This window comes from Brienomyrus brachyistius, chromosome 3 (assembly GCF_023856365.1).
Source record: "Brienomyrus brachyistius isolate T26 chromosome 3, BBRACH_0.4, whole genome shotgun sequence".
NCBI classification, from domain to species: Eukaryota; Metazoa; Chordata; class Actinopteri; order Osteoglossiformes; family Mormyridae; genus Brienomyrus; species Brienomyrus brachyistius.
In genome coordinates, this window is record NC_064535.1 from 9,393,192 (window position 1) to 9,417,203 (window position 24,012).

Sequence of the window (24,012 nt, forward strand, 5' to 3'; positions counted from 1 at the left end):
AAGCCGCCATCCAGACAGAGAAAACGGTTCCTAATAGGTTCCTTGCTCAGCCCGGCTGACGGTGGTTTTTTTTGTGCTAGCGTCCCTTCTTCCCCCATACTACCTGCACTGCTTTCTCGCTTTGCAGGCAACGGAGGAGATCAAAGAAAACAAAGAGGCTAGTCAGTAAAGCACTTTGTTGTGTGATCTGGCTCACGAAGGCTGGCAAATAACGACACTGGATTTATTTAGCTTTAGCTGCCACCGGAACAGAATCCTCCCACTGGATTTAGTTCCAAAACAATAGGTGCCTCTCAGGTGAGTATACTGGCGACCGGAGAAAATGGATTTTCCTCTGCTTCCCCTTTTGGATCCAGTTTCAAAAAGGGTGCCACAGAATGGGCTATGGGATTGGCTGTGGCCAGGGGGGGGTTGGGGTATTCAGAGGTCAGCTCCACTAACACTGGTTATGTCCCAAGTTGACTGCCACTGGTGGGAGCCAGAGGGCAAGGCCTAATGTTGACTTGGGAGACTATGCAAATATAGATTCAGTGTAACTGTGAGTGACAGTGTTTGAATTGCTCTAGCATCTCTGTGTGATGGTTAAAAAAACAACATCCAGATCATCACTTTTGTCTCCCAGTTGATTAAAAGTTTCAAGAGTCAAGAAATTTGTAAATGCAGTGTGAGTCTCGGTACCTGTGATCGGAAGGCTGCTGGTTGAAATATCGTGTCTGACAGAGTGATTTCACCAGTGAGCAAGACACCGGTGGCTCCTGGGATTCTGACTGACTCCGCTCACAAGCCTCACTTTTGTGTCAATTTTGACCAAACCATCTGCTAAAGAAATAAACGTAAATTAAATGTATCAAGTTGTTTATGAAAGAATTAAAGAATGACTCGCTGTTAAACAGAGTCATAAGACACTGGGGAGTTACAGAGAAACAGTTTCTGTTTTATGTTACCCTCCCGGGGAAAAGGGGAACGAAAACAGGAACAAAAGATTAGGGGTGTGAGGCGTTTCAGTTTTTTATATAAACAAAATATTCACTTTGCAAACTTCACTTTTATCTTCCTCACTTGGGAATTGTTGCTGGGTGTTTCCTGGTCTGCTACCAACACAAGCAGATGTTTCCAAATGTGGATATATGTGGGTCACCTGTCAGTGCTACTTGAACGTTTTGAGTGGTACGTGATTGTGTGGGTTAGGGCAGTGTGTCTGTAATCAGAAGGTCATGGATTCAAATCCTGTAGCAGGCAGGGTGATGTTACTGTTGGACCCTTGAGTGAGCATCTTAACCCTTGCTCCAGGAATTGGCTGCCCCCCCCCCCTTTTTCAATTCTATGCCACTTTGGCTACCCCCCCCACTAAATAAATTAATGCAGTATATAAGAGCGGGGGCTGATAGCTTGTCCAAAGCTGTCCTTTTCTTATGTCTGTTTTCCAATTCTTTTTAACAGCTTCATCACAAGGCCATCAATTGTACTTCAGTATATGTTAGATGAATTGTCTCATTTAAATGCAGTTGTAGTGTTTTCTATGACGTGAGGAATATAGCTTTCTAAAGACCACGATACCTCATACACTAATCAGTTTAGCGTTAGTTCGGTGTTGACAGTTCTGTCACCTAAGAATGCATTGACCGCTATAGAATACTTATTGAAAGTGAGTGCATTCTTCCTTATACATTTTAATGTCTTTTCAAGTGCTTTGAAGGACTGGAGTTGGATGACCTCCATGAAAAGTTTCAGTATAATTGGCTTCCTTTAACACTTATTATATACATATACATCCTTTGACTAAATACCACAAAATTACATATTTTGTAAAATAATCATAGCAAGCAAGCTCCATATTTCAGCTCAATGAACTGCAAAATGTCATTTTTTACCAAAGAAAAGTGAATTATTTGCCCCTCATAATGTATAAGTAATATTAGGATAGAATGGCTTTCAATTTTAGTAACTATTTTTTATTAATTATATTATCTTTGTGAGAAAGGTTCTGTTTTTGAAACCATGTTTGTTGTGTGATTTATGTATTTATGTAAATCTGTATACTTCACTGTGGTATTTAAGGGAGCAGCTAGACGTCAGATACAAGCGAGGCTGTGATGGTGTTGGGGATGTCGATCTCCAGCTGGTCATTCTTAGCAAACTAACTTGTAGTATTAGAGAATTTGGTTGCTTCCATTGTCCTTCCTGCATTTCTGCCACAGTACCAGAGGAACTGGAATTCTTCTTGCCTGTTTTGTAGACCGCAGTTCCCATAAACTCATTGACATCAAATGTCGCTCTCTCACCTTAGTTTGAGGCGAATAATAATACTTATCTTCTGTTCCCTTAGTCAAATACCATTTCGTTCCCATCACTGTGGCTGTTCTGTGTGGGAGGTATGGGGGAGGCTTTCTTGAGGCGTGGGACCTGTCACATTTTACTACTGCAGGCTTCGTAAAGCACAGAATACTTTAGCGTGTGAGGTGAAAATTGTGCAGAGCTGGTTTGTCGCCAGGGTGGGAATTGAACCTAGGTTATTGTGTGGCCCACCCCCACCCTGTCATCTTGTGTGCTCGCCATTTCATTAGCACTTTTTAAAGTAATTAGCCACTGGTATGTAACCAAGCCCTGCTGTTTAGCGTTTTTGCTTTAAGAGTGAGTGACAAGTGCCTGAGGAAACAGTTTGTTTCTTTCAGGGAAACTGGTACTTGCAACATAGATCCTTTATTTAAGGGTGGACCCTATTCTGTTATTGTTTAAAAAGCCTCGTTTCCTCGGAAATATTAGGGCATTCATAAGTAACTGCAAACGAAGTTGCATTTAAGTTGTGATTGTGTGGCGTAATAGCAAGATGGTATTTGTGTGGTGTGGCTGTTTTATTGTTGTGGTAAAAGTTTATTTGTGTGTGTAAAAAAAAAAAGAAAGAATACGGTATTTTACTAAAGATCTGGGCAGAAGAGTAATAGGTAATTCCGGGCTTGAAGAATTGTTCAATTAACTTTTCGTTTTTCTCGTAAAAGAGATCCTTATCTGGAGAAACGGTGGGGAGATACGCTGGAAGAATAAACAGGCGAGGGATATTTCTTCAGGAAAGGGGATCTGGAGTGCGGCGAGAAAGAGCGAGCGAGCGAGCGGGGAGGGGCGGCGTTCTTAAAATGCTATGGTCAGATCTCAAATTAAAAAAGGGAAAAAAAGGAGAGAAGGAAAAATGTGCGCGCAGTAGCGGGGCGAAAGGAAGAGCGACGCGCAGCAGCCAGGGGCGCCGCGGCGCGCAGCGCAGTCACACCGCCGCTCGTTCAGGGACTTTTTCACTCGCTCTCCCTTTTTTTCCGCGCCTCCGCTTTGCTCTTCCTTGTTCGCTTCGCACAAAAGGCTGAAGGAGGACTGCCATGATCACTGCTGCTTCTGGAGCCAAGTCAGAAGAAAGGCACTAAGAGTTCTTTTCTTTCCCCCCCCCCTCTTTTTCCTCCAGCTCAAGTGGGATAGAGTGGAGCCGGGGGCTGATTGCAGCTAGGGGGCTGGCTGTTTTTCCTAGGATATTAAAAAAAGGAGGGAACAAAGCCCCCCCCCCCCTCCCCGACCATTTTCCGTCCGCTTGCGGGGGTCCGTGCCCTTTTTCCGTCTCTGCCTGACGTAGGCAGTCCGTCTAAGGATGGTCGTGCCAGGGGCGATGCGTAGACTCTGCTGGAGACACCTCTCCTAACCAACCGGAGCGAGACTGAGGGTGATAGGGGAGTAAGGAGAGGGAGGGAGCGCGGGGGGTGGAGTGGTGGCACGAGCAGGAGGGCGGGGGCTGGGGGATACCCCCAGGATACACTCTGAGAATTTTCGTTTCTCTTGTTTTTTTTTTTGTGCATTCTTTTTTTTTTTTTTTGGCTGCCATGTGCAATTCTTAAACAGAAGAATGTGGAGACAACATTTTGCAGGCAAGGAGCACGTTTCCTGTTTTCTCTCCTGTTTGTCTAATAAAGTGTGGCATGAGTGCGGTTTTTTTGTGGGGGGGGGGGGTCTTCATGGCTCATTTTATAATTTTTTTTTTTGGAGCTAAGGGGATTTGGGGGGACTATGTAGGGGGGAGACTTATTAAGTTGCTAAGCAGTCGAAACACTTTTATTTGTTTGTTTATTGGTTTGAATGGAGCACATCAGCAAAATGTTTTCTGTTAGCATGTTTTTTTTTTTGTAGTCCAAGTTTTGTAGCGTCCGCAACAGAGATTATTGGGAATTAAGCCCAGTTGTCTGCTGCTGCTGTTGACGCTTGCTTTTGTCCCACCCCCGGCCCCCAATTGTGCACTGGAGAGCAGGCCACGCTGGGGCAAACACAAAGGGCGCCATTTACGCGGGGCGCTCTCTAATTTTCTTGGCAGGGGAGCTGTTGGTGTGTCAGGCAGCTGGGTGGTGACAGGGGTGGGGTAGACACAGGGAAGACAGACTGCCTTTGTGCGTTTTGAAGGGTGGAGGGGTTGGTGATGATGGGGTAGAGGTGGTGGTGGTGGGGGGTTGCAGCAGGGTAAAGGAAAGCAGCCAAAGGAGTTTATAATATTCCATCGCATCTTTTTCTCCTCACCTGTCTCAGAGATGCGGCGTGTGGGAGCGCATGCGTTTGTGCATGAAAAGTTCGAAATCGGTGCCAATGAGGACAGTTTAGCAGTTACCGTTTAAAGCTTTGGCACATTTCTGGGAAAGCTGAGAAGAAACTCTCAAAGGCTGATACCCTGTTAACTCTCACATTAAAATATTATGCCTTTTTGCTGCTGTGACTGTGAGGTAATTGCTTTGGCCGCTTGCCATGGTGGGGTATACACATGCGTTCATGTGTGTTGATTTATAGCCTAAGACTTGTTCCTCTTTACTTAATATTTATTTTTGTGTGTTTTGTGGTTTGTGATTGAACTTGTTTTCTTTTTGGACTGGCAAAATGCCCGAGGCAACTCTAGACCAGGTCCTCGTCTGGGACAAGCTCTGAGAGTCGCCCGCCATCCCTCCCTTCTGCAGCTTGGCTGTTGCCAGGCAACCAGAACCAGCTGTTGATGGCACAGCCGGACTGTCTCCCTTCCGTTGGCTTGTGGATAGAAAACAGATTGGGCAAAACCTCCCCTTCAACCTTTGCGGATTCTGACATCACCGAGCTGTGGAAATTCTCGTTTCTCCTTATTTCCTTTTTCTTCCGAATTTTTTTATTATTTTTAAAATTTTTTTAGCTGGGCTGAGTGAATGTATCACGGACGGCGTGCTCAAAAACCACGACTTGGTTTTCTGTAGATGTTTGTAGTGGAACTCCCTCCTCGTGCCACACAAGGTTGTAGAGCGTGGCGTTAACATTAATAATAGATGGAGAAATCAGGTAGAGTTTAATGACAGGAACAATGTCAGTTTTTGGTTCCTGTTTCGTACTCCCAAAAAGCTTAATCAAATGGCATGTCGGAGCCCTTTTTTCGGCTACATTTGTCAGTTGTGCAGTTATATACTATATACAAACCAAGGAAGGGTGCCAACCACTAATCGTTTATGTCCTTGTTTCCATTATTGATTCATACCAAGAACAATTCCAGTGATTGTGTTTCCACTGCCATCCTCTACTGGATAAAGCAAGGTGAAGATATCAACTCTGCTCTATACCAGGAACTATCTAAGCCAGAAAAGCACTTTCAGTTCCATGATTGGTTAAACATCATATCATTATACAGTTGAGAAGAGTCATAAACAAGTGCAATTATCTGTTTTTTTTTTCTTCTTCAAAATTTCTCCAGTGGGACCTGGAGTGATGATGAAATATCCAGTGTTTTTTAGGTGAGGTAACCGCAGGAACCAGGCTTGTTAGGCTGCCTTTAATTTAGTTTTTACCTACAAATCTAACTAGGGTTTTGCATTTTCTTGCATTAAGATTGTATGTTGATGCTTTATCAGCATTGGCGTACATTCCTGTGGAATTACTTAGCAGGACAACAATAAATCAGTTTAACTAGGTCTATTCTGTGAGTGCTTTTGCCTCTGACTTTCATCAATGTACAGCCAACAGCTCAGCTACTGTTTTTAATGGACGAAAATGGTTTTGCCCTGGATGGATAATGGAAAAGGTGGAATTAGTTATGTCCTGTCTTGGAATTTGCATTTCCTTGTCTAACTAATTAATGAAGTGTGTGCCTGTTAGAGGCTGATATTCTGTAAACGCTTGGCTAGTTAAACCTGGCTCAGGTTGCTTGATTCGGGATCGTTCTTCATTTTAATGAAAGGTACACTACCAGTCCAACTGTTTTTGCACACACTGCGATTTTCTACATTTGCATCTTACTCACTTAACATTTACTAAAAATACACTCAGTATTCTTTGCTAACAAATACATCGACAGTATGTTCACCATGTGAGTACCTTTATTAGCAAGAAAACGTCATATCTTTGATTCACTGGAGTAGCGTCCTCTACCAGTTATAACAGCAGAGAAAATTCAAGGGACATTAAATACAGCAGTTTCATCGGATGAACCAGTTGACTAGTGCATCTAAAGAATAGCTTAGAATTTCACTATGACATCACTACATAACCAGTCAACAGGATGCCTGTGTAACAATCTGACTGGTAGCGTATGAGAAAAGAGTGGATTTATGCTTGATCATTGTTGCTCCCTGTGCCAGACTGCTCACCTGGGTGAACCTGAGGTACTGATGAAATTGTTAGAATATGCATCGGTTCTTCGATATCTATTCCCTCAGGGATGGGGTCTGGGCTGGCGGGGGGGGGAGGGGGTTTAACGGCAACAGCTGTCCCGGATCCTCTCCGGCTCTCCGTCTGTTGAGGACCGCAGTCAGCGGGAAGGCATCGCTGCAGCAGCACGTCAAATTAGGGCCACTTAAGCCGCAGCTGTTGCTTCTTTTGCTCGCTAACTCATCGCTCGTGATCTCAGACGAGAAACTTGTTCGCTGATGTTGGTTCATTAATTATTTTGTAGTGCTGATTCATTTGTGGATTTTTTTTTTTGTTCTGTTATAATTAAAAGCTTCCTCCCACCCTACAACCTTAGGCAGAATAAACATTTGGAATATGGATGCTTGCATGGATGGATGGAATTAAATGCTCACATCCTCAATATAATTACGGCTAGTCCCAGTGTGATTAATTCGATAATTGAAAGTAGGGGGGACATTTCCAACCAGAGAGTCATAGAGTGGTTGGGTAGAAGGTTGAAATGGTTTAAAGGGGGCTACTGTTTTCTCAGATCCATCAATTTCAAAGCTGATGGAAAATAAAATGATGACCAAAGGCTTATTTATCTTCGAAGGGTTGTTTTTTTTCCAGGTTATTTGTTTTCTTCAGTGAATGAGCACGATTTGGTACCTGCTGGAAGTGACAGGAACACAAACGGTGTCCACCTTCCAGCAGCCGCGACAGGGTGTCAGATGGCCAGAGAGATCTGCTGTGTTGACATTAATCACCAGCTGTTTTTTTCTACGGGGTGCGTAATGGTTATTTGTCAGACCCGAGCCGAGCAGAATTATAACATGATCGGAGCCAACAGGCAGCCGACGATGCTGTTAGTGTCCCCGTACGATGGAAAAAAGCCAAGCCCAGCTGAACAGAGGCTGTAAAAAGCGTAACACTAACTTCACAGTCCACTGCGGCTAATGGCCGTGTTTACATTTCTGTCTCTGTGCTCTAGTCCTTATCGTAGGGACAAGGCCTGCTCATCTTCCGTTGGACAACTTTTCCTGATCCAAAGCCAGGATGTGTCCACTTTTTGCAGCTTCTGTGCGGTTTAAAGACAAATGCTGCGAAGGTTTTAATAAATTATAGGGAATAGAATGATAGCCTGCGATTTTAGAGCGACGTTTTTATTGTTCAGTGTCCAACCCCCTTCGAGCACAACCAAACCCTTAATGGAGCTAGAAGTTGTCCAGCAGTCACACTGGGTTCCATTAGCACTGGGCTATGTGGAGTAGAAACTGGTAGGCAGCCTTACCGGCCCCAACCCCCGTCCACACGAACAGGCCTCTGAGCCCAGCAGTTGCCAGTGTTTAACATTAGTATCCAGATGGACCATTAGTCACAACTGGGATGCAGTGTCACTGGTGTCCCCTCATATGCCACTCTTTCATTGAAGTGTTACCATTCTTGTACCGGCCATATGCTTGCTAGAATATTCTTGTATTCATTTAAGTCATGAAAGAGATGAGCAAAGGGATCTGCATGCAGTGAGAGATACAGTGACCAAAAGTATTTCGAGGCTCATTTGCAGCAACCCTGAACACTGCATTTAACCCATATGGCTTCTGTAAAATGCCCTATTATGTTCCACATAGTCACTGTATTTGAGAAAGGACTTTGCTGGAATATGAAATGTCTTTATATGGCAGGAGAATCCTTGACTATTGTAAAAGAATGGGACGGCAGGTGTTTTAATGGTTAAGCACATGGGCAGCTTCAAGCCCCAGAAAGGACCTTGCTTTAGTTCCCTTGAGCAAAATAGTGAATCTGAATTTGTCCAGTGAAATATGCTAAGTGCTTCAGATAACAGCATTGGTGAAGCAGCCAATGATATGAAGATCTCCCACGACAGTGACTGTCATACTAAAAGGCAGGCGGTAGGTGTTTCGAGATGAACACTTCTGAGTTTCTTTCAAATTTTCTTTTTTAATTCCTCCACCAGCCTTCCCTACCTCCCCATTCTCTTTGACTACCTTAGCTGAATACCAGCACTCTTAAGATTTTATTTATTATTTTATTCTTCAGCGCTCCTCAGCTTAGAAAAACCAGCCATGTCTTTCTGAGAAGTAAATTCCTTTTTGCTAGATGTTATGCATATTTCGCTTTATTACCTTCATATTTTCCTACAGTTTACTTGACACTGACCCCTTTCCCCTACACTGTGTCCTCCTCCTCTGTGTCGGGTCCTAGCACACCGTTTTTGTGCCAATCCAGTGTCCTGTTTTTTTTTCCCCTTAATCCCTATAACTTGTTCCGATTGGCCACCACTTGTTCCCGCCCCTTTCAGTTCTTACCCAGTGAGCAGCTGGTTTTATAGTGGCTAAGCATGAAAACCTGCGGTTTTAGCGGGGGGGGGGGGCTGCTGTAGTAACCTTCAGCAAAACACCTAAGTCGTTCCAGCCGTATAAAATGGCCGATAAATGCATCAGCTAAGCAATTAAAATATAAAAGCAATTAGCCCAGAGCACATTCTACTTACTATGCAGTGGGGATGCTGATCTGTAGCAGAAAACTAAGGATGTTTTGCTGAATCCTGGTCTAGTTCATCTCATCTATAGCATCACCTTCAGTATTAAATGTGAGATAAGAGATTTACTTACCCTACGGTGATCTGACTGCAACCAGAATATAGTCAACGGCATTAAAATGGTATGAACTGGGTATATGATGATAGATATGATTTCTACTGGGAAAAAAAGCACAGAGGGGCCCTTTCGTAGGTCTGGTTTCCAGTGTACTTTGTCTAATGCACTGTTGGAGCCTCGTTTGCTTCTGTTTGCTGGAGCCTGACCTGGATGTACACAGTTCTCAAAGGCACTGCCTGGATTTGGTCTTTGTTACTCTTCTTTTATGTCTTTATTGAACAAGGTCTTGTGTTTAGGCCACTCCTGCCGACCTGGTGTTTAGTTGCACCACAACCAGCACTTTGTGGTTCCATCAACACTTTTGGAAGACGACGAGAGGGGGGGGGAAGAAAACGTTTAGACCTTTGATTCTCAGCACACAAGCGAGGTTGTCTGTTTTAAGGTCCTGCGAGGTATTCAGTGGTGGGGACAAAAGCATGTGGTGAATTGTGGCGTTAGCCTCTACATATCAAGAAAGGTCTCTTGGAATAGCAGAGTAAAAATAATTTGTCCCTCCATTTTAGTAATGACACAGAGTGTTTAGATGAAAAGGCTTGGGGGTGGCGGGTGGCACTGTTGCCTGGTAACCGTGCGAAGCATGCAATGTGCTGTCACAGGTTGTGGGAGCGGGGGTGCATCTAGGTGGGCTGGTCACCGGGGTCATTTCCTGGAGATGTAGGGGCACCTTGGTATATGTGATCAGTGCCTTTTCGGGGTTTGACAGCCTGAGGTCGTCTTGTAATTCCTGGGCTGATTTGGGCTCTAATTGGCTAAATTAGACTGGTTTGCTCAGCATTGTTAGAACTCCCAGCACTGCCTCGCTAACCTCTTCTCAAAGGGGATGGTTTTCACGGAGTGGTCAGTCTTGGGTTGCTTGGTTTAACCTTGATAATAGCCCTATTTTTTTGCAGTCTGAGGGAATATGAAACACATCCATCTCATTTGTCGCATCCTGCCCTCCTGTCATGACAGCAGAAACAGTGTAATTATGCATGGAATATGTATAAGAAATGTTCCTTTTGATCTTGAAACGTACGGGCTATCCAAATTTACATTGTTCCTTAGCATGCCCTTTTCATGCTCGGTTATCAGGTGGCCAAATGACCCTCTAACCCTGAGCCCCGCTCTGTCTGCCCCTCAGGTATCCGACCCCAAATCATGAATGGGCCGATGCACCCACGCCCCCTAGTGGCACTGCTGGATGGGCGCGACTGTACGGTGGAGATGCCCATCCTCAAAGACCTGGCGACAGTGGCTTTTTGCGATGCACAGTCCACCCAGGAGATCCACGAGAAGGTAAAAACCCAATTCCTCCAAACCACGTGACCTGGCTGGGCTTTAAGCCAAAGCTGCAATTCATTAAGAAAAAAAGCTCAAAGCTTAACACACCTTTCGTTTTATGTTCCTTCTCCCTTCTTCGCTCTTCTCACTCTTCTCTTTCTAACGTAAAACTAATATTAAAGAATTTTGACTTTTATTATCTTTGCAGTTAAAATAAAGTGGGCCCATCGTGATTTGATGTCAATGGGTGTCACAGTGCAGTTTGTCTTCATCACCTGCATTGTTGTAATAGAGAAGCGTATGACGTGAGTGGAATGTAATTACAGCGTTCTAGTCTGTATCTCTTTTTTATTGCTTTTTATTCAGCAGCCGAGCAGAGCTGAATATATGACAGGAACTCCGAATGCGGGAGCCGGTATCGTCAATGAGACCATACCGCCTTCTTCGCCTTATGAAACTGGAATATATGCAGAATTGCATTTGCATAAAACAATTCTGGTTCAGACTTGCCAACGCAAGATGGGCGAATTCTTTTTTTTTTTTTTACTGTGTCATAATATAACAGCGGTTTTAAATAGCTCTTTATAAAAGTGGTTTTGATGGGTTCGTTGTCCAACAGCTGTCAGTATGGGGGGGGGGGGGCAGCCAGATACAACCAGATACAGCCATCAGGTTGTTCTTAGCATCATTTTTAATCCTATCGCTTTCTGTGGACCAGATGGGGCCGCACAGTGTTTAAACCCACATGCCCTACGGTCTCATTCTGCCCTTTCATTACTTGGGAGCAATATGAGGCGATTTGGTGAGATTAGGAGTTGGTCAAGCTCATATTCAGAGGAGTTCCTGCTATTTCTTTGTTTGTTTGTTCATTTGTTTGTTGGTTCATTTGTTTGTTGGTTCAGTGTAGCTAAGGCACAGGATGTGACTCTGCATGTAAAGGCACAGCATGAAAATTGGGGGCCGGGGGATGTTTCTTTTGCCGGTGCATGGGGATGATTAGGTCACCTCCCTAGGTGAGGGCCCAGGAATGCTGTTGGCCAGCTGTGTAGGAAGAGTCTGACGGAAGATGGTGACACTCAGCAGGAATACTGCAGCCAGGATCTGGGGCCTGCACTACGAAGCCGGGTTATTGGCTTATCGGGGTAACTTGTCGGATTTAAGGTAGTCCGGGCAAAATGTGAGTGAACGAATATGAAGTCCATTTAAACTGTGGTGCCTTAAATCCGACAAGCTACCCGATAGGCCAGTAACCCCGCTTCGTAGTACAGGCCTCCGGCCTTGCTCTGAAACATCAACAAAATCAGACCTGCCAGAAGTTATTTTTTTTCTCAGTTTCATAAAAGGCAAAACTTTGAAATTATCCCATAATTTTTTTGTTACCCTTTCTATGATGTTTTAAACCTTTTTTTAAAAAAAAAAAAATGTGCCTTGACAGTTTTATTACTCAGAGAACGGAAAACAAGATTTGCATAATGCAAAAAAATGTAATATAATTAATGTCCATGGGAACTATGAGTTTTTTTTCCCTCTCATTGTTCTGTTTTTATGATAACAAGTTGCTTGTTATTCAAATCTGTTCTATTTGTGCGCAGAAAAAAAAAAAACATTCTCTTGACGCGAGCCGCGGAAAGCAATCCCACCCACAAAAAAAATGTATGAATAAATGCAAGAATTAAGCAGAGTGAAATACTGGGTGGAGTGTGCAGGGTAAACAGTTGCAATGAATTCCTGAGGGGTGGAGCACACTCAGTGGGGTTGGGGTTGGGGGTGGGGGTGGGTAAGGAGCTCCAGCAGTGGTACAGCGGCATAAAGACCCTGGCTTCAGCTTCGTGGACTGTTTCCACGGAGTCAAATGAACACACCAGAGAGATGACATCACAGCCTTAAAATCCAGTACTTAGAGAGAAACGCTTTGGGGGAAGGAAGAAGGACTATCCAGTGCGTGTGTGTGTGTGTATTATGTTTATATTACGTTGTGGGGACCAAATGTCCCCCACAATGTAATAAAAACGTTATTTGACCATTTAAGCATTTTTCAGGCCCCTGCAAAGATCTGTGAATGCAGTCAAAGAAATACGAAAGTCTCGTATTTTGTTTGGTTACTCGTGGTTAAGGTTGGGTAAGGGTTAAGGTCGTCATGTTGAGATTAGAGTTTGCCCCTGTGTGTGTGTGTGTGTGTGTGTGTGTGTGTGTGTGTGTGTGTGTGTGTGTGTGTGTGTGTGTGTGTGTGTGTGTGTGTGGTGATGAAGGGTGGGTGGGGCAGAATCCAGGTTTTTGCAATAAGGTGATGGCCATTGATTTAGCGTCCCGTGCACGTCAGGAAGCATGTCCCTAAACTCCTGTTTGTCTTAACAAATGGAAAACGGCCATGTTTTCTGTGGACTTACACATGGTATTTTGAAATGATTTGTCTCACAAAATGTTTTATTGTTTTAGTCGTTATTCACATGGGGGTGCTTTGCTAGTAAACCCAGCCTTTGGCAAAGAACAGAAGAAATTAAATTAATGTGTAGGGAAAGCTTTAACCTTGAGTTAATGTCTAGCAGGGAGTCTTGGGCCAAAGCTCTTATAAAAGCTTTATGTAAATTCACAGCGAATCTGGCAGGCAGGGTTAATATAGTTAACTGAAGGTGAGTGTGAAGCTATTACTTACTCTGAGATCCAGCTGAGGTTTGCTTAGCATGCGCACATCTGGGTTTCCCTCAGCCAGTTGCACAGTTTTAGTCATTTTAAGCTTCACCGTTTGTGAACGCAGTTTAGATTCAGCTGCCTGACATTTCATCAAACACCATCATACGCTGTACAATTTTTGAGGGTTTTAAACCTGGATGACTTTATCTACCTGGGTCATTATTTAACTATGACGTACCCAGTTTGCACCTTGTATTTTTAAGGTGCAAATTGTTAGATTTTAATTTCATTTGGGTCCTGTCATTCATTTGTTCGTTCATTCATTCTTTCAATCATTTGTTTATTCATTCATTCATTCATTCACTTGACAGTCTAATTCATTAAGATCTCTGTTCTTTGCCTTAGGTACTGAATGAGGCTGTGGGTGCCATGATGTACCACACCATCACCCTCACCAGGGAGGACCTGGAGAAGTTTAAGGCACTTCGGATTATAATACGCATCGGCAGCGGCTATGACAACATTGACATCAAGGCTGCCGGGGAACTGGGTAGGGAAGCATCTGGAAACGTTCATGCCAGGTTCTCAAAGATACTGAGCCGTAGGCTTAAGCAGTATCAAATTCTTCATACCGTCCAGACGCTATTTTCAAAAGCTGTGCTACTCCGGTGTTTTGAAATTTCACGACCAAGTTTATCGCGGGGTCCACTCCACTTGGAAATCTTGTCGGCAACACTTTATTCCCAAGATACCTTAGCATACCGTAATTTCGCCCAAACTTTCTAGGCTGCTAACGCAAACTTCCTTGAAGTCTGTCGAGATGGGCGTCCATGATAGCTCTCATGCGGTGCTCTGAATCAATATCTGCAGATCTCATAACGGGAGCCTGGAAAATTACTTTAGCATGTCGCAGAAGCTGTTCTGTCTCCTTCCCGAAGAAGAGAACCTTACAGCTGCTACAGAGTGAGCCATTCGCAAAGCTGTGAACCTCCTCATATGCAGATGACGTGTCTCCTGGCTAAATGACGAATCTGACGAAATGCTTTACGAGGCCACGGAGTCCGTCGAGATCCTCCTTTCTGCCAGCTGACGGCATTAGCGACTATCACTGCCACGCCGTCGGTTGAAACGGCTTAGGAAAGGATCGAAACTGCAGATAATGAGAATGAAATGCCAATGGGAGTGAGGTGCAGAGAAGCGGGTGGTATTTCCTCAGGGAGGAAGTGGAATGCGAGTATGAAAGAACGTGTTAAAATTATTGTGACAGACGGCCATTTAATATGAGTAACTGTGGCAGATCATGACTGATGCAAAGGCGAACCTCCCAGCTTTAGAGCAGATACGACACCCCCCTGCCCCTCCCCCCACCCCCACTACTGTATTTATAACTCAAATAAGGATTTTGTGTGATTTTTGAACAGTTCATTGGTAGGTGTCTGTGATTTTACATGCGTGAATTATCATGTTCTTTGTGTTGAGATACTATTAAATTGTATGTAAGTGTGGGGAGGGATTGGAAGTGGGTAGAGCGTAATAGTAGCAATCGTAGATTATGCATGGATTTCCTGGGCCCATGTGTGCCCCGTAGGGATCGCCGTGTGCAACATCCCATCGGCGGCGGTGGAGGAGACCGCCGACTCCACCATGTGCCACATCCTGAACCTGTACCGCCGGAACACGTGGCTGTACCAGGCGCTGCGGGAGGGCACGCGCGTGCAGAGCGTGGAGCAGATCCGCGAGGTGGCGTCCGGGGCGGCTCGGATCCGCGGCGAGACCCTGGGCCTCATCGGCTTCGGTGAGTGACCCTACAACCCCCCCACCCCACCATCACTAATGTCACACCTAGCGGATTTGAGGACTGTGACAATTCCAGCATGTATTCCAGACACATGATACTTTTTAATCAGGGGTCTGGATACTTTGGCAGATTCAGGGGGGCCCAGCACTCAGAGGGACCCTTTGATATGGGACAGCCTCTCTCCAGGTTACGATGGGGAGAAAATATCGTAAGGCGTACATGCATTTTAAAATTATACGCCAAACCTAATTAACATCATAGCCTAGCCTACCTTAGAAACATGTTTAGAACACTTAGTCAGCCTGCAGTTAAGCGTAATCATTAACTGGAAGCGTAATTCTTAACTGAAAAACAGTGTTGAATATCTTGTAACTTATTGAATTAATGTACTGAGAGTGAAAAACATCGTAAACTAGAAATATTGTGACATGGACCATCGTGACCCGGGAAGCGTCTGTAAAATGATTATTATATCAGGAGGGCACTGAGGTGACTTTTTTGTCAGGGGGACCAGAATTACTAGTTCCACCCTTTTATTATCAATGTATTTACAGGGAAACGTATTGAGTAACACTTCAAGTAAAGTAGTCATTATAATGCATTATAATGCATTCATAAAGTATATACCACTATAGCTATTTATTAAAGGCATAACACATTATAGGTGCTACAGATACCTTCATAATGCATTATAGTGATCAGTATAAGCCATTATGATGCATTATGAAGGTATTTATAGTTGTGTATATATATAATAATATATATATATATATATATATATATATATATATATATTATAGTTGTTATATATATATATGAGACCTTCATAGAGCATTCATAATGCTATAATGTGTTATGCCTTTTTAAAAATAGTTGTAGCTGTGTTCATAATGCTTTATGAATCCATTATAATGCATTTGAAGGTATCTGTAATGCATTATGGATGACTTCTTTAAGTAAAATGCTACCACGTATTGGTATAGTTTGTAGAATAATTAAGCAGGGTAAGGAGAATTAAGTTGATATCCCTAGTTTACAGTCCTAGGTCTTTGTTCGTTCCTTCTTTGTCCCGCCGTCAGAAAATCGTCTTCCTCCCCCTTTTATCCATTCTAATGCTTATTTCCTTGCGCTGAGCGTACACCTCCCTGCATGCTGTGCTTTTGCTTTCCTTTCTTTTCACTCGTTCTCCCTTCTCTCTGTGGAGTATGAAATGTGAGCCTTATTTTATCCGGATGAAAAACGGCCTTATTAATCCGCAGCGCTCCCCCTTCCTCTTGCGTTCTCTTCCTGTCTGTACTCTCATCTCTCTCTCTGTCTCTGTTATTTTGCGAAACAACAATTTTTGATGCTTTAAATTAAGTCTTGTGAGGGGAGTTTTCTCACGGTCCCTGTGCAGTTAACCAAGCCAAGCAGAACCAGTTTTATCCACTCTTTACGGCATCTTTTATTCATCCAATTTCCTTTTCTTTTTCTTCTAATGTACAAATGTGAGGCAAGCGGTTGAGGGAAAAAAAATATAGTAAGAATGTCTTACTGCGTGGTGTCTGCATGTCGGCAGCCTGCTCACGTGGGATTCTTGCAGCTTCCTCATATGTTGCCATTCAGGCGAGTTGGATACTGTAAAGTTAGCACTCTCTTCTATGCCCAGTAGGGGTCAGTGTACCTACCCCCCGCCCCCACCCCCCTTCTGACCTTGACCAAGGGTTTCCCTCACCACGGTGAGGCCGGACAGCACTGCCACATACGTGGGAAGCCAAGAAAATTCAACCGTCGTCCTTTTCGCTGACAGTCATAAGAGAAGACAAACGCAAGCAGACTAAAACTGGGTCAGCCCAGCTATTTTCTCTGAACTGTAAATTTTTTCTCGCAGGAATGAGTGTCGCGGATTGGTGTCCAAAATCTCCTGATCTTTTTTTATTGTAAGGATTCATTTCTGACTCTTCTTCACCTGGTCTTCTGGCCTAGGTGCGGTGCGAGAACGACCTGAAATGACCTCCCCTCTTTGGGTTTATCAGGAGTGCCCTTCGTCGGGTTGTGGGGCTAATTGGCCGCCTTGGCTAAAGCAGCCACTCGAGCATCCATGGCCCAACCGCAAGACTTCAAAACTGACTAATCCTGTTATGAACGCTGACTTCTTCTCCTGCTCCTCACCACAGAAATATGTCAATTAGCATTTTTCAGGCTTTTGCCTCATTATCTGCCCATGAGACGATGGCTAAGGTTAGCTTTGTACCCTAGTGGCCAAAAATGTGGAAACACTTCCAGTCTTTAGAGATTGCAGAACTTTATTCAACTGTTGCTCCAGTTACTCATTTAATCATGCAATGTATGATATTCGTAACAGTCTTTAATTGCTTATAAGCATTACTACCAATATTCGTGTAGCAATTTTTAAAGCGTGATGCCTTTAAATTTTGTTCTTAGCAATGTCTCTCGGTATTAATGATTTTTGTTGTTAACCATGGTAATACAATACAAACAGTACAGTGTTTGCTCCAGCTATCCCATCTATTTTTCTCTAAGGCTGCAGACAGATCCAAAATGGCTGGGCTTCTCGTTTTCAAGGTGTGGGTCCTTCTCTGAGCGGTGCTTGCCTGTATTTGTGCAGGGCGTTCGGGGCAGGCGGTGGCTGTGCGGGCCAAGGCTTTCGGCTTCAACGTGCTCTTCTACGACCCATACCTGCAGGATGGGCTGGAGCGCTCACTGGGCGTGCAGCGCGTCTACACACTGCAGGACCTGCTGTACCAGAGCGACTGCGTGTCTCTGCACTGCAACCTCAATGAGCACAACCATCACCTGATCAATGACTTCACAATCAAGCAGGTGGGCATGGAGAGGATGTTCCGTTAGCATTATGGAATGCTACGCTAAACGTGAACTAGCTTCTGAACGTGCGGATCTTGCGTCACAAAGAGAAATATAGAAACTCTTTTTGTCTTCCCTGTACCCGTTGGTACAAGGAAGCCTAACTGTGTATAGAATTGTGTTTAAATGTACTCTTGCAGGAGTGTACGAAGGCCCAGATCTCAGGAAGAGATTTTAGTAGGTCTAATAAGACCAGTAGCTAGTTGTCTCTGTCTCAGAATATTGATTAAGTCGATAACGATTTCATTTTACGCCTAATACTGTTTTTCTTCTACAATTATTACCGAATAGTTTTTGTTAAATTCTATGCAGTTGTATAATTTAGGTTCTCTTAACTGTGTAGATTGCCGCTGTGTATTATATAACACGAACTGTACATAATATTCCCTTCCTGAATACACCTGTCTCCTGATAACACAAAGCCAAAGCCCCATCAGTCATTTCCATAGGTATGTTTGTTAATGATATAGGAATATAATGGTGACGATCCTGTTTGATAGAGTCTTTAGTGTCCTTTGCCAGCGCTTGACGGTCAGTTCCCCGCACAGATGCGACAGGGAGCTTTCTTGGTGAACACGGCAAGGGGCGGCCTGGTGGACGAGAAGGCCCTGACCCAAGCCCTGAAGGAGGGTCGGATACGCGGAGCCGCCCTGGACGTGCACGAGACAGAGCCGTTCACGTGAGGAAAGGGGCCGGGGGGGGCGGGCAGTGGATGGGGATCAAGGCGGATTGGTAACCGCCAGATGAGAGTTTAATCTGCTTTTGCTTTCATAGGAAAGGCTCAGTTACTTAATTGGATCAGTTGTTACACTGTGATTATGAAGTCAGCTGTGCCTGCGATGCAGTGACGCTCTGTGTCGTCGTTCTACCAGGCCTCACATTGTCAAGGAACAATAGTATGGCATGTGCACAAATGGGGTTAAGATGTAAAGCCTTTACAATGCACAACAAAGAAACTGATGTAGTATTGCACAGTAAATGAGACCAATAAGTGCACTATAACTAAACTATTAAAGGTATGCAGGTAGAAGATAGATGACTGGATATTACACGTATTTAATATATTACCTTACTACATGTGCATGTACTGTGCAAAAGTCTAAGGCAGCCAAAGAAAATGTTTACAGTTATGTGGGTAAAAAGTGTATATTTGCTCAGAAGAAAAGCACAATTTAATATTAGAACTTGTGCAAATTTAACAATAAAACAATAAAAACTAAGTTTTGTTGGATGGCTAGATGAACATCAAACCTCTCCTCAGGGGCACCTCAGCTGATCCATGTATTTGTTAAATTTCTCCACCAGCTCTAATGAATTAATTTAGTTAACTCGATGAGGTTCTAATTAGCCACACAAGGTTTTCTCGTGGTCAAGTAAAATAATAATAATAATAATAATAACAATAATAAATAATACATGGTATATCAGATTGTAAATGTAAATACTGGGGTGACTTTAGAAGAGGTATTCAAATGGTTAAGGTGTCACACTTTGACAGATATCATGGTTTTTACATCATAAAGATCATTTAAACATAATTTTCTGTATAAGACTTTTGCACAGTACTGTATATATACAGTACTGTGTTTATATAACAAAAGCAATTTTCTGGCTGACTTATTGATTATGCCGACAATGTAATGAGGTGTGATGACCAATAGTAGCATCATACTGAACTGCAAATTGTTGGCCTGTAGATGTTTCCTGTTTTCTGCTCACATTTTTATCGAAATGATCCGCTTTAGAATTGGCCCACATGAGGTTAGGTTACATGTCGCGTTTGGCGGATCAGAAAGTGGGAGGGGTAAGCGGACCCCAGATCACCCGCCAGCACATTTAGTATCGACTGCTCCCTCGTCGAGCCGTGCGGCTGACAGGAAGTGCCCGTCCAGCTGAGGAGAGCCTGTAGCCGGACAGAAGTTAGCGGTTTTTGGCAGGAAGCTGATGTTTTTTGGAAGGAACCGGAAAGAGAGAACTGTGGTCAGCCAAGGGATGGATAACATTTCTGTCTGTCTCCCTTTTCCATTCAAAAGCACATATCACCTTCTGCACTTTAATATATGATTTTGAACACTAATTAACAGAATTATAAAGCATGCATTTTAAGGTCAGTAAGAAAGATCATTTATAAATGAACAGTAATATGTTAACATTCTATGGTGGCTCTTTGCAAAGTGCTGTAACCCCCAAATCCAGGGATGTAGGTTTGACTCCTTCCTTTGACTGTGTGTGGAGTTTGCATGTTCTCCTCATGTCTGTGAAGGCTTCCCCTCAAAGTCTAAAAGACATATGGTTCAGGTGATTGTAAATAGCCCATAGTATGTACCCATAGCTTCTGGGATAGGCTTTGGACTCCCGCGACCCTGCATAGGAAAGTGGGGATGGATGGATGGATGGATGGATGGACAAATAAATAATGATGTCATTTTCTTCACTAAAGTTTTTCCCAGGGCCCACTGAAGGATGCGCCCAACCTGATCTGCACCCCCCACACTGCCTGGTACAGTGAGCAGGCGTCCCTGGAAATGCGGGAAGCGGCGGCCACCGAGATCCGCCGGGCCATCACAGGTGTGCCCCCCCCCCCCAGCCATGCCGCTGCCTGTACTGCATCAAACCCATAAGCAGATGGCTTTTTCTGCTAATGTTATACTATAAGCAAGTCATCAGAAATAGCTTCAAAATATGTATAGGTTTAAAAAATGAATAATATGTGAAAGAAATCAAAAGGCAGTATGTTAATCACTTTAGAGATATGATTATGAAAAAACATACCTTTAATGATTTGCACATCTGTTTAATACAAATTCTGTAATCTCGCCTGAATATTAGGAGCCTTTATTAATATCTACTGATGTTCTAATGATTGTATTATATTTGTGCCACAGTAGCCCTGAATGTCCCTCAGCTACGTGAATAAAATTTAAATCTAAATGATTTTCTGTAACCCCTCCCACCTGGGCCCCCTAGCTGCGCCCTCTTCAATTTAAAGGTATCCTTTAATTGATGCCATCATTAGTTTTACATAAACACAAGGGAGGCCAAGCCTTTGGGTAGAACTGGAAGGTATAATGATGTTCATTTGAAATTTATTCATTTGATTCATGCATATCTGGATTCAGCTTAATTTAATCATCTTGGCAGTATGTTGCCGTATATTTCTCTTCCCATTTGGAAGACCGTTTGGTTTTATTAAGCATTTTCTTTCGCTTGTGCCTCTCTGTCACAAACCAAGGCCGCATTCCTGACAGCCTAAGAAACTGTGTCAACAAGGAGTTCTTTGTCACCACAGCCCCCTGGTCAGTAATCGACCAGCAAGTTCATCCTGAGCTCAATGGCGCCGCCTATAGGTGAGATGCAAACACATGCTGCTTGGTTAAGTCTTGTTCTATTGTTCTCGTGTTTTGCTGTTGGACACTATTCATACGTAGCTGTAGACAAACCCTGAAACACAGTAACATGGATAGCAAGGCATAATCCCTCTGCAAAAGGCATCTGAAATGAGGGAGGGTTTTTGATAGCCACGATCTGATTACAAACATAACTTTGGCATGATTTCTGAACGAGTATCTGCTTTCTTTCCCTAAGCATGGACCTGTTATGTCCTTTCTTGGCAGTGCTGTGGGTGGATTTTTTTCCATCTCGCACATCCTAAACGTTCAGAAATATTAGGATGGATTCCATTCCCCCTTGTCAACATTAGGCGGTGTTTATGTCCCTAGTTTGTCCTCCTCCATGCCTCACATGGACTGACTGCTTTTCTCACACAGCCGAGTGAACCAAACCCTACAGGCCATAGCAACCGGTGGTCTCCAAGACAAATTAAATACCTAAATCAGAACCAGGTAAATACTCTGGCCATTAGTCGGTCTTGGCTGGTTAAGAATAGTTTTTTTCTTGTATGTTTTATTGCTGCATTGCTAATTCAGTGACCCCCCCCCCCCTTTCCCCTACCATCCAGGAATGTACACCTTTTGATGAACCATTTGCTGTATTTTCTGTCCCCACTAGATGGTGCTCTTGGTTTACTCTGGGGCACCATCTAGTGGTGTCAGAAAATACAGCAAATGGTTCACCAAGCTTCATTTGCCCATCACTACTTCTCACAACCAAAAATTACCAAGCAAGATGTATCTAACACAAAAACCACATATGCAGATTCAGTGTCAGCATAATAAGTTTAAAATACATCACTGAATTCAAATCACTGCAGCAGTTCATTCATTTGCACAAATAGGTTTGATATGAATGAGTACCTGAACATAATTACCTGCACCAAATCGCTGCTGTTATCCCTGTGTACACGCTCACATGGATTTTTCCATGTACATGAATGTGTCTTGCTTTAAATTTTGTCATACGAATGCATCATGAATAGATCATGAATGGATGAATGGATCTGCTTGTTTAGTGCGTCATTGGTTTTTAAAGGATTTCAGTTAAGCTCACAGAGATTCTGCCTAGCAAAAAATGCATTTAGACCAGTCGTTTTGTTCTAGAATAACCCCTGTTGTCATTTGCGTTTCGTGTTGTAGACACCTGCATTGTGGGTAAACTGATGCCGGATGCATGTTATGCAAGATGTGCACATAACTCCATTTCCAGTGCCACTTTTGGAAAGTGTCACTGAGCAGAATCTTTATTGTACACATTAATTATAGCATCCTTGAGCAGCAGTGCAGTCATTAGCCAGCAAAGACCTTTACAGTGCTTGGCATTCAATAAAACACACAGGGACATTTCGGAAGGGGAAAAAAAACGATTTTCACTGCCGGTTATTTGCTGAGGTGGAAGTTTAGGTGCATTTTGGAGAGTGTGTGCCAAAATGTATGCCTTGCAATGCCCCCCCCCCCCCCCCCCAATCACGGTGTGGTTCATCACCTTTAATAGGACCTACTGTGTGTGACCTTTTCACAGGTACCCTCCGGGCGTGGTGGGCGTGGCCCCAGGAGGCATTCCCGGGGCGATGGAAGGCATCGTGCCTGGGGGGCTGTCAATCGCTCACACCTTGCCCTCCGGTGCACACCCCACACAGGCCCCCTCGCCCAGCCAGCCCCCCAAACACGGTGACACACGGGAGCACCTGACCGAGCAATAGCACTAGTCCAGGAACGTTAACACCAATACTCAGCTGGGACCAAGAGACAGTGAACCATACCCTCTGCCACTCCACACAGGGGGCCACAACATGCTCCACGGATTTATACTATCTGTTTTGTTCTTTATTTCTTTTGGTTCAGTGTAATATATATATTTTTTGGGGGGGGGTGCCCCTTTTCCTTGGACCTGTTGATAGCATACAGGCAGGCAAGGTTGCTCTGTGAGCTACTGGGAGACTGTCTCACCCTGCCCCCCCACCCCCTTCCCCACCCCCCCCATCTTACCCCAAACCCCCCCCCCCCCCCCCCCCCCGCCACTCCTTATGGGATGACCTCCTTTTCCTGCTCGTACAAGACAGGACAACACAGAAGAATGATTACATCATCAGTTATGGAACCTGCCTTCTTCAGCGTCTGCACCAACATTGCCCTAAACTCATGACCACCATTCATATCAGTCGCGTGTCTTCGTGTTTTTATTCAGTTTTTAACAACCCCCCCCCCCCCCCGAAGTTATTTGTTTTGTGGGGGAAAAAAAGAAAAAAAAGAATATTATAGAAAATTATATTATATATATTTATCAGACAAAAAAAGGAAATAGATTGCTCCCAGCAACAGCAATCGACAATGTGAACTTTAACCCTTTCCTGGCCACACGCCGTTGCCATTGAGAGTCAGCCATCAGTCTTCAAAATACCAGCCGCCACAATCCTGCCACGATTCTGATGTGCAGTAAACCAGTGATCTTATTCTGTCAGTCTTAAACACTTCAATAGGCATTTTTATTATTCTCTATTACCAAGCATCTTGGAACAAGCCATGTGTTTTCTTACAAAAAGAGAATTTATTTAATTAATGATGATTTAAGGAGTTTTTTTCAGTGTCACTAACATTGGCAATGGGATAGCTGTTACTCCCTTAGATAATTAATTACATGAGGTTACTATAACTTGATAGGGACTTCATGATTGATAGAGTGTATTATCTGTGGTCTATTAAGTGTGGCATTATCAAAAGCATTTTTGGATAATCAGTAGTTATG

General features: G+C 43.7%; 1 protein-coding gene across 6 annotated transcripts in view; it reads left to right on the forward strand.

Moving 5' to 3' along the window:
* Positions 1-23,237, forward strand: part of ctbp2a (C-terminal binding protein 2a) — a 76,803-nt gene extending 53,566 nt beyond the window's left edge. For 3 of the 6 annotated variants that reach the window (XM_049007282.1, XM_049007280.1, XM_049007286.1), the window contains 8 exons: positions 10,441-10,595; positions 13,617-13,761; positions 14,800-15,006; positions 17,618-17,832; positions 18,423-18,553; positions 20,315-20,442; positions 21,107-21,221; positions 22,789-23,237. In XM_049007282.1, the coding sequence (XP_048863239.1) occupies positions 10,441-10,595; positions 13,617-13,761; positions 14,800-15,006; positions 17,618-17,832; positions 18,423-18,553; positions 20,315-20,442; positions 21,107-21,221; positions 22,789-22,969 (1,277 nt within the window). In that variant the 3' untranslated portion in view covers positions 22,970-23,237. Of the gene's footprint in view, positions 1-3,819; positions 3,903-10,440; positions 10,596-13,616; positions 13,762-14,799; positions 15,007-17,617; positions 17,833-18,422; positions 18,554-20,314; positions 20,443-21,106; positions 21,222-21,641; positions 22,748-22,788 lie in introns of those variants that run through there. The other 3 variants (XM_049007284.1, XM_049007283.1, XM_049007285.1) reach the window with 3 other exon arrangements.
* Positions 23,238-24,012: the final 775 nt, after the last annotated feature.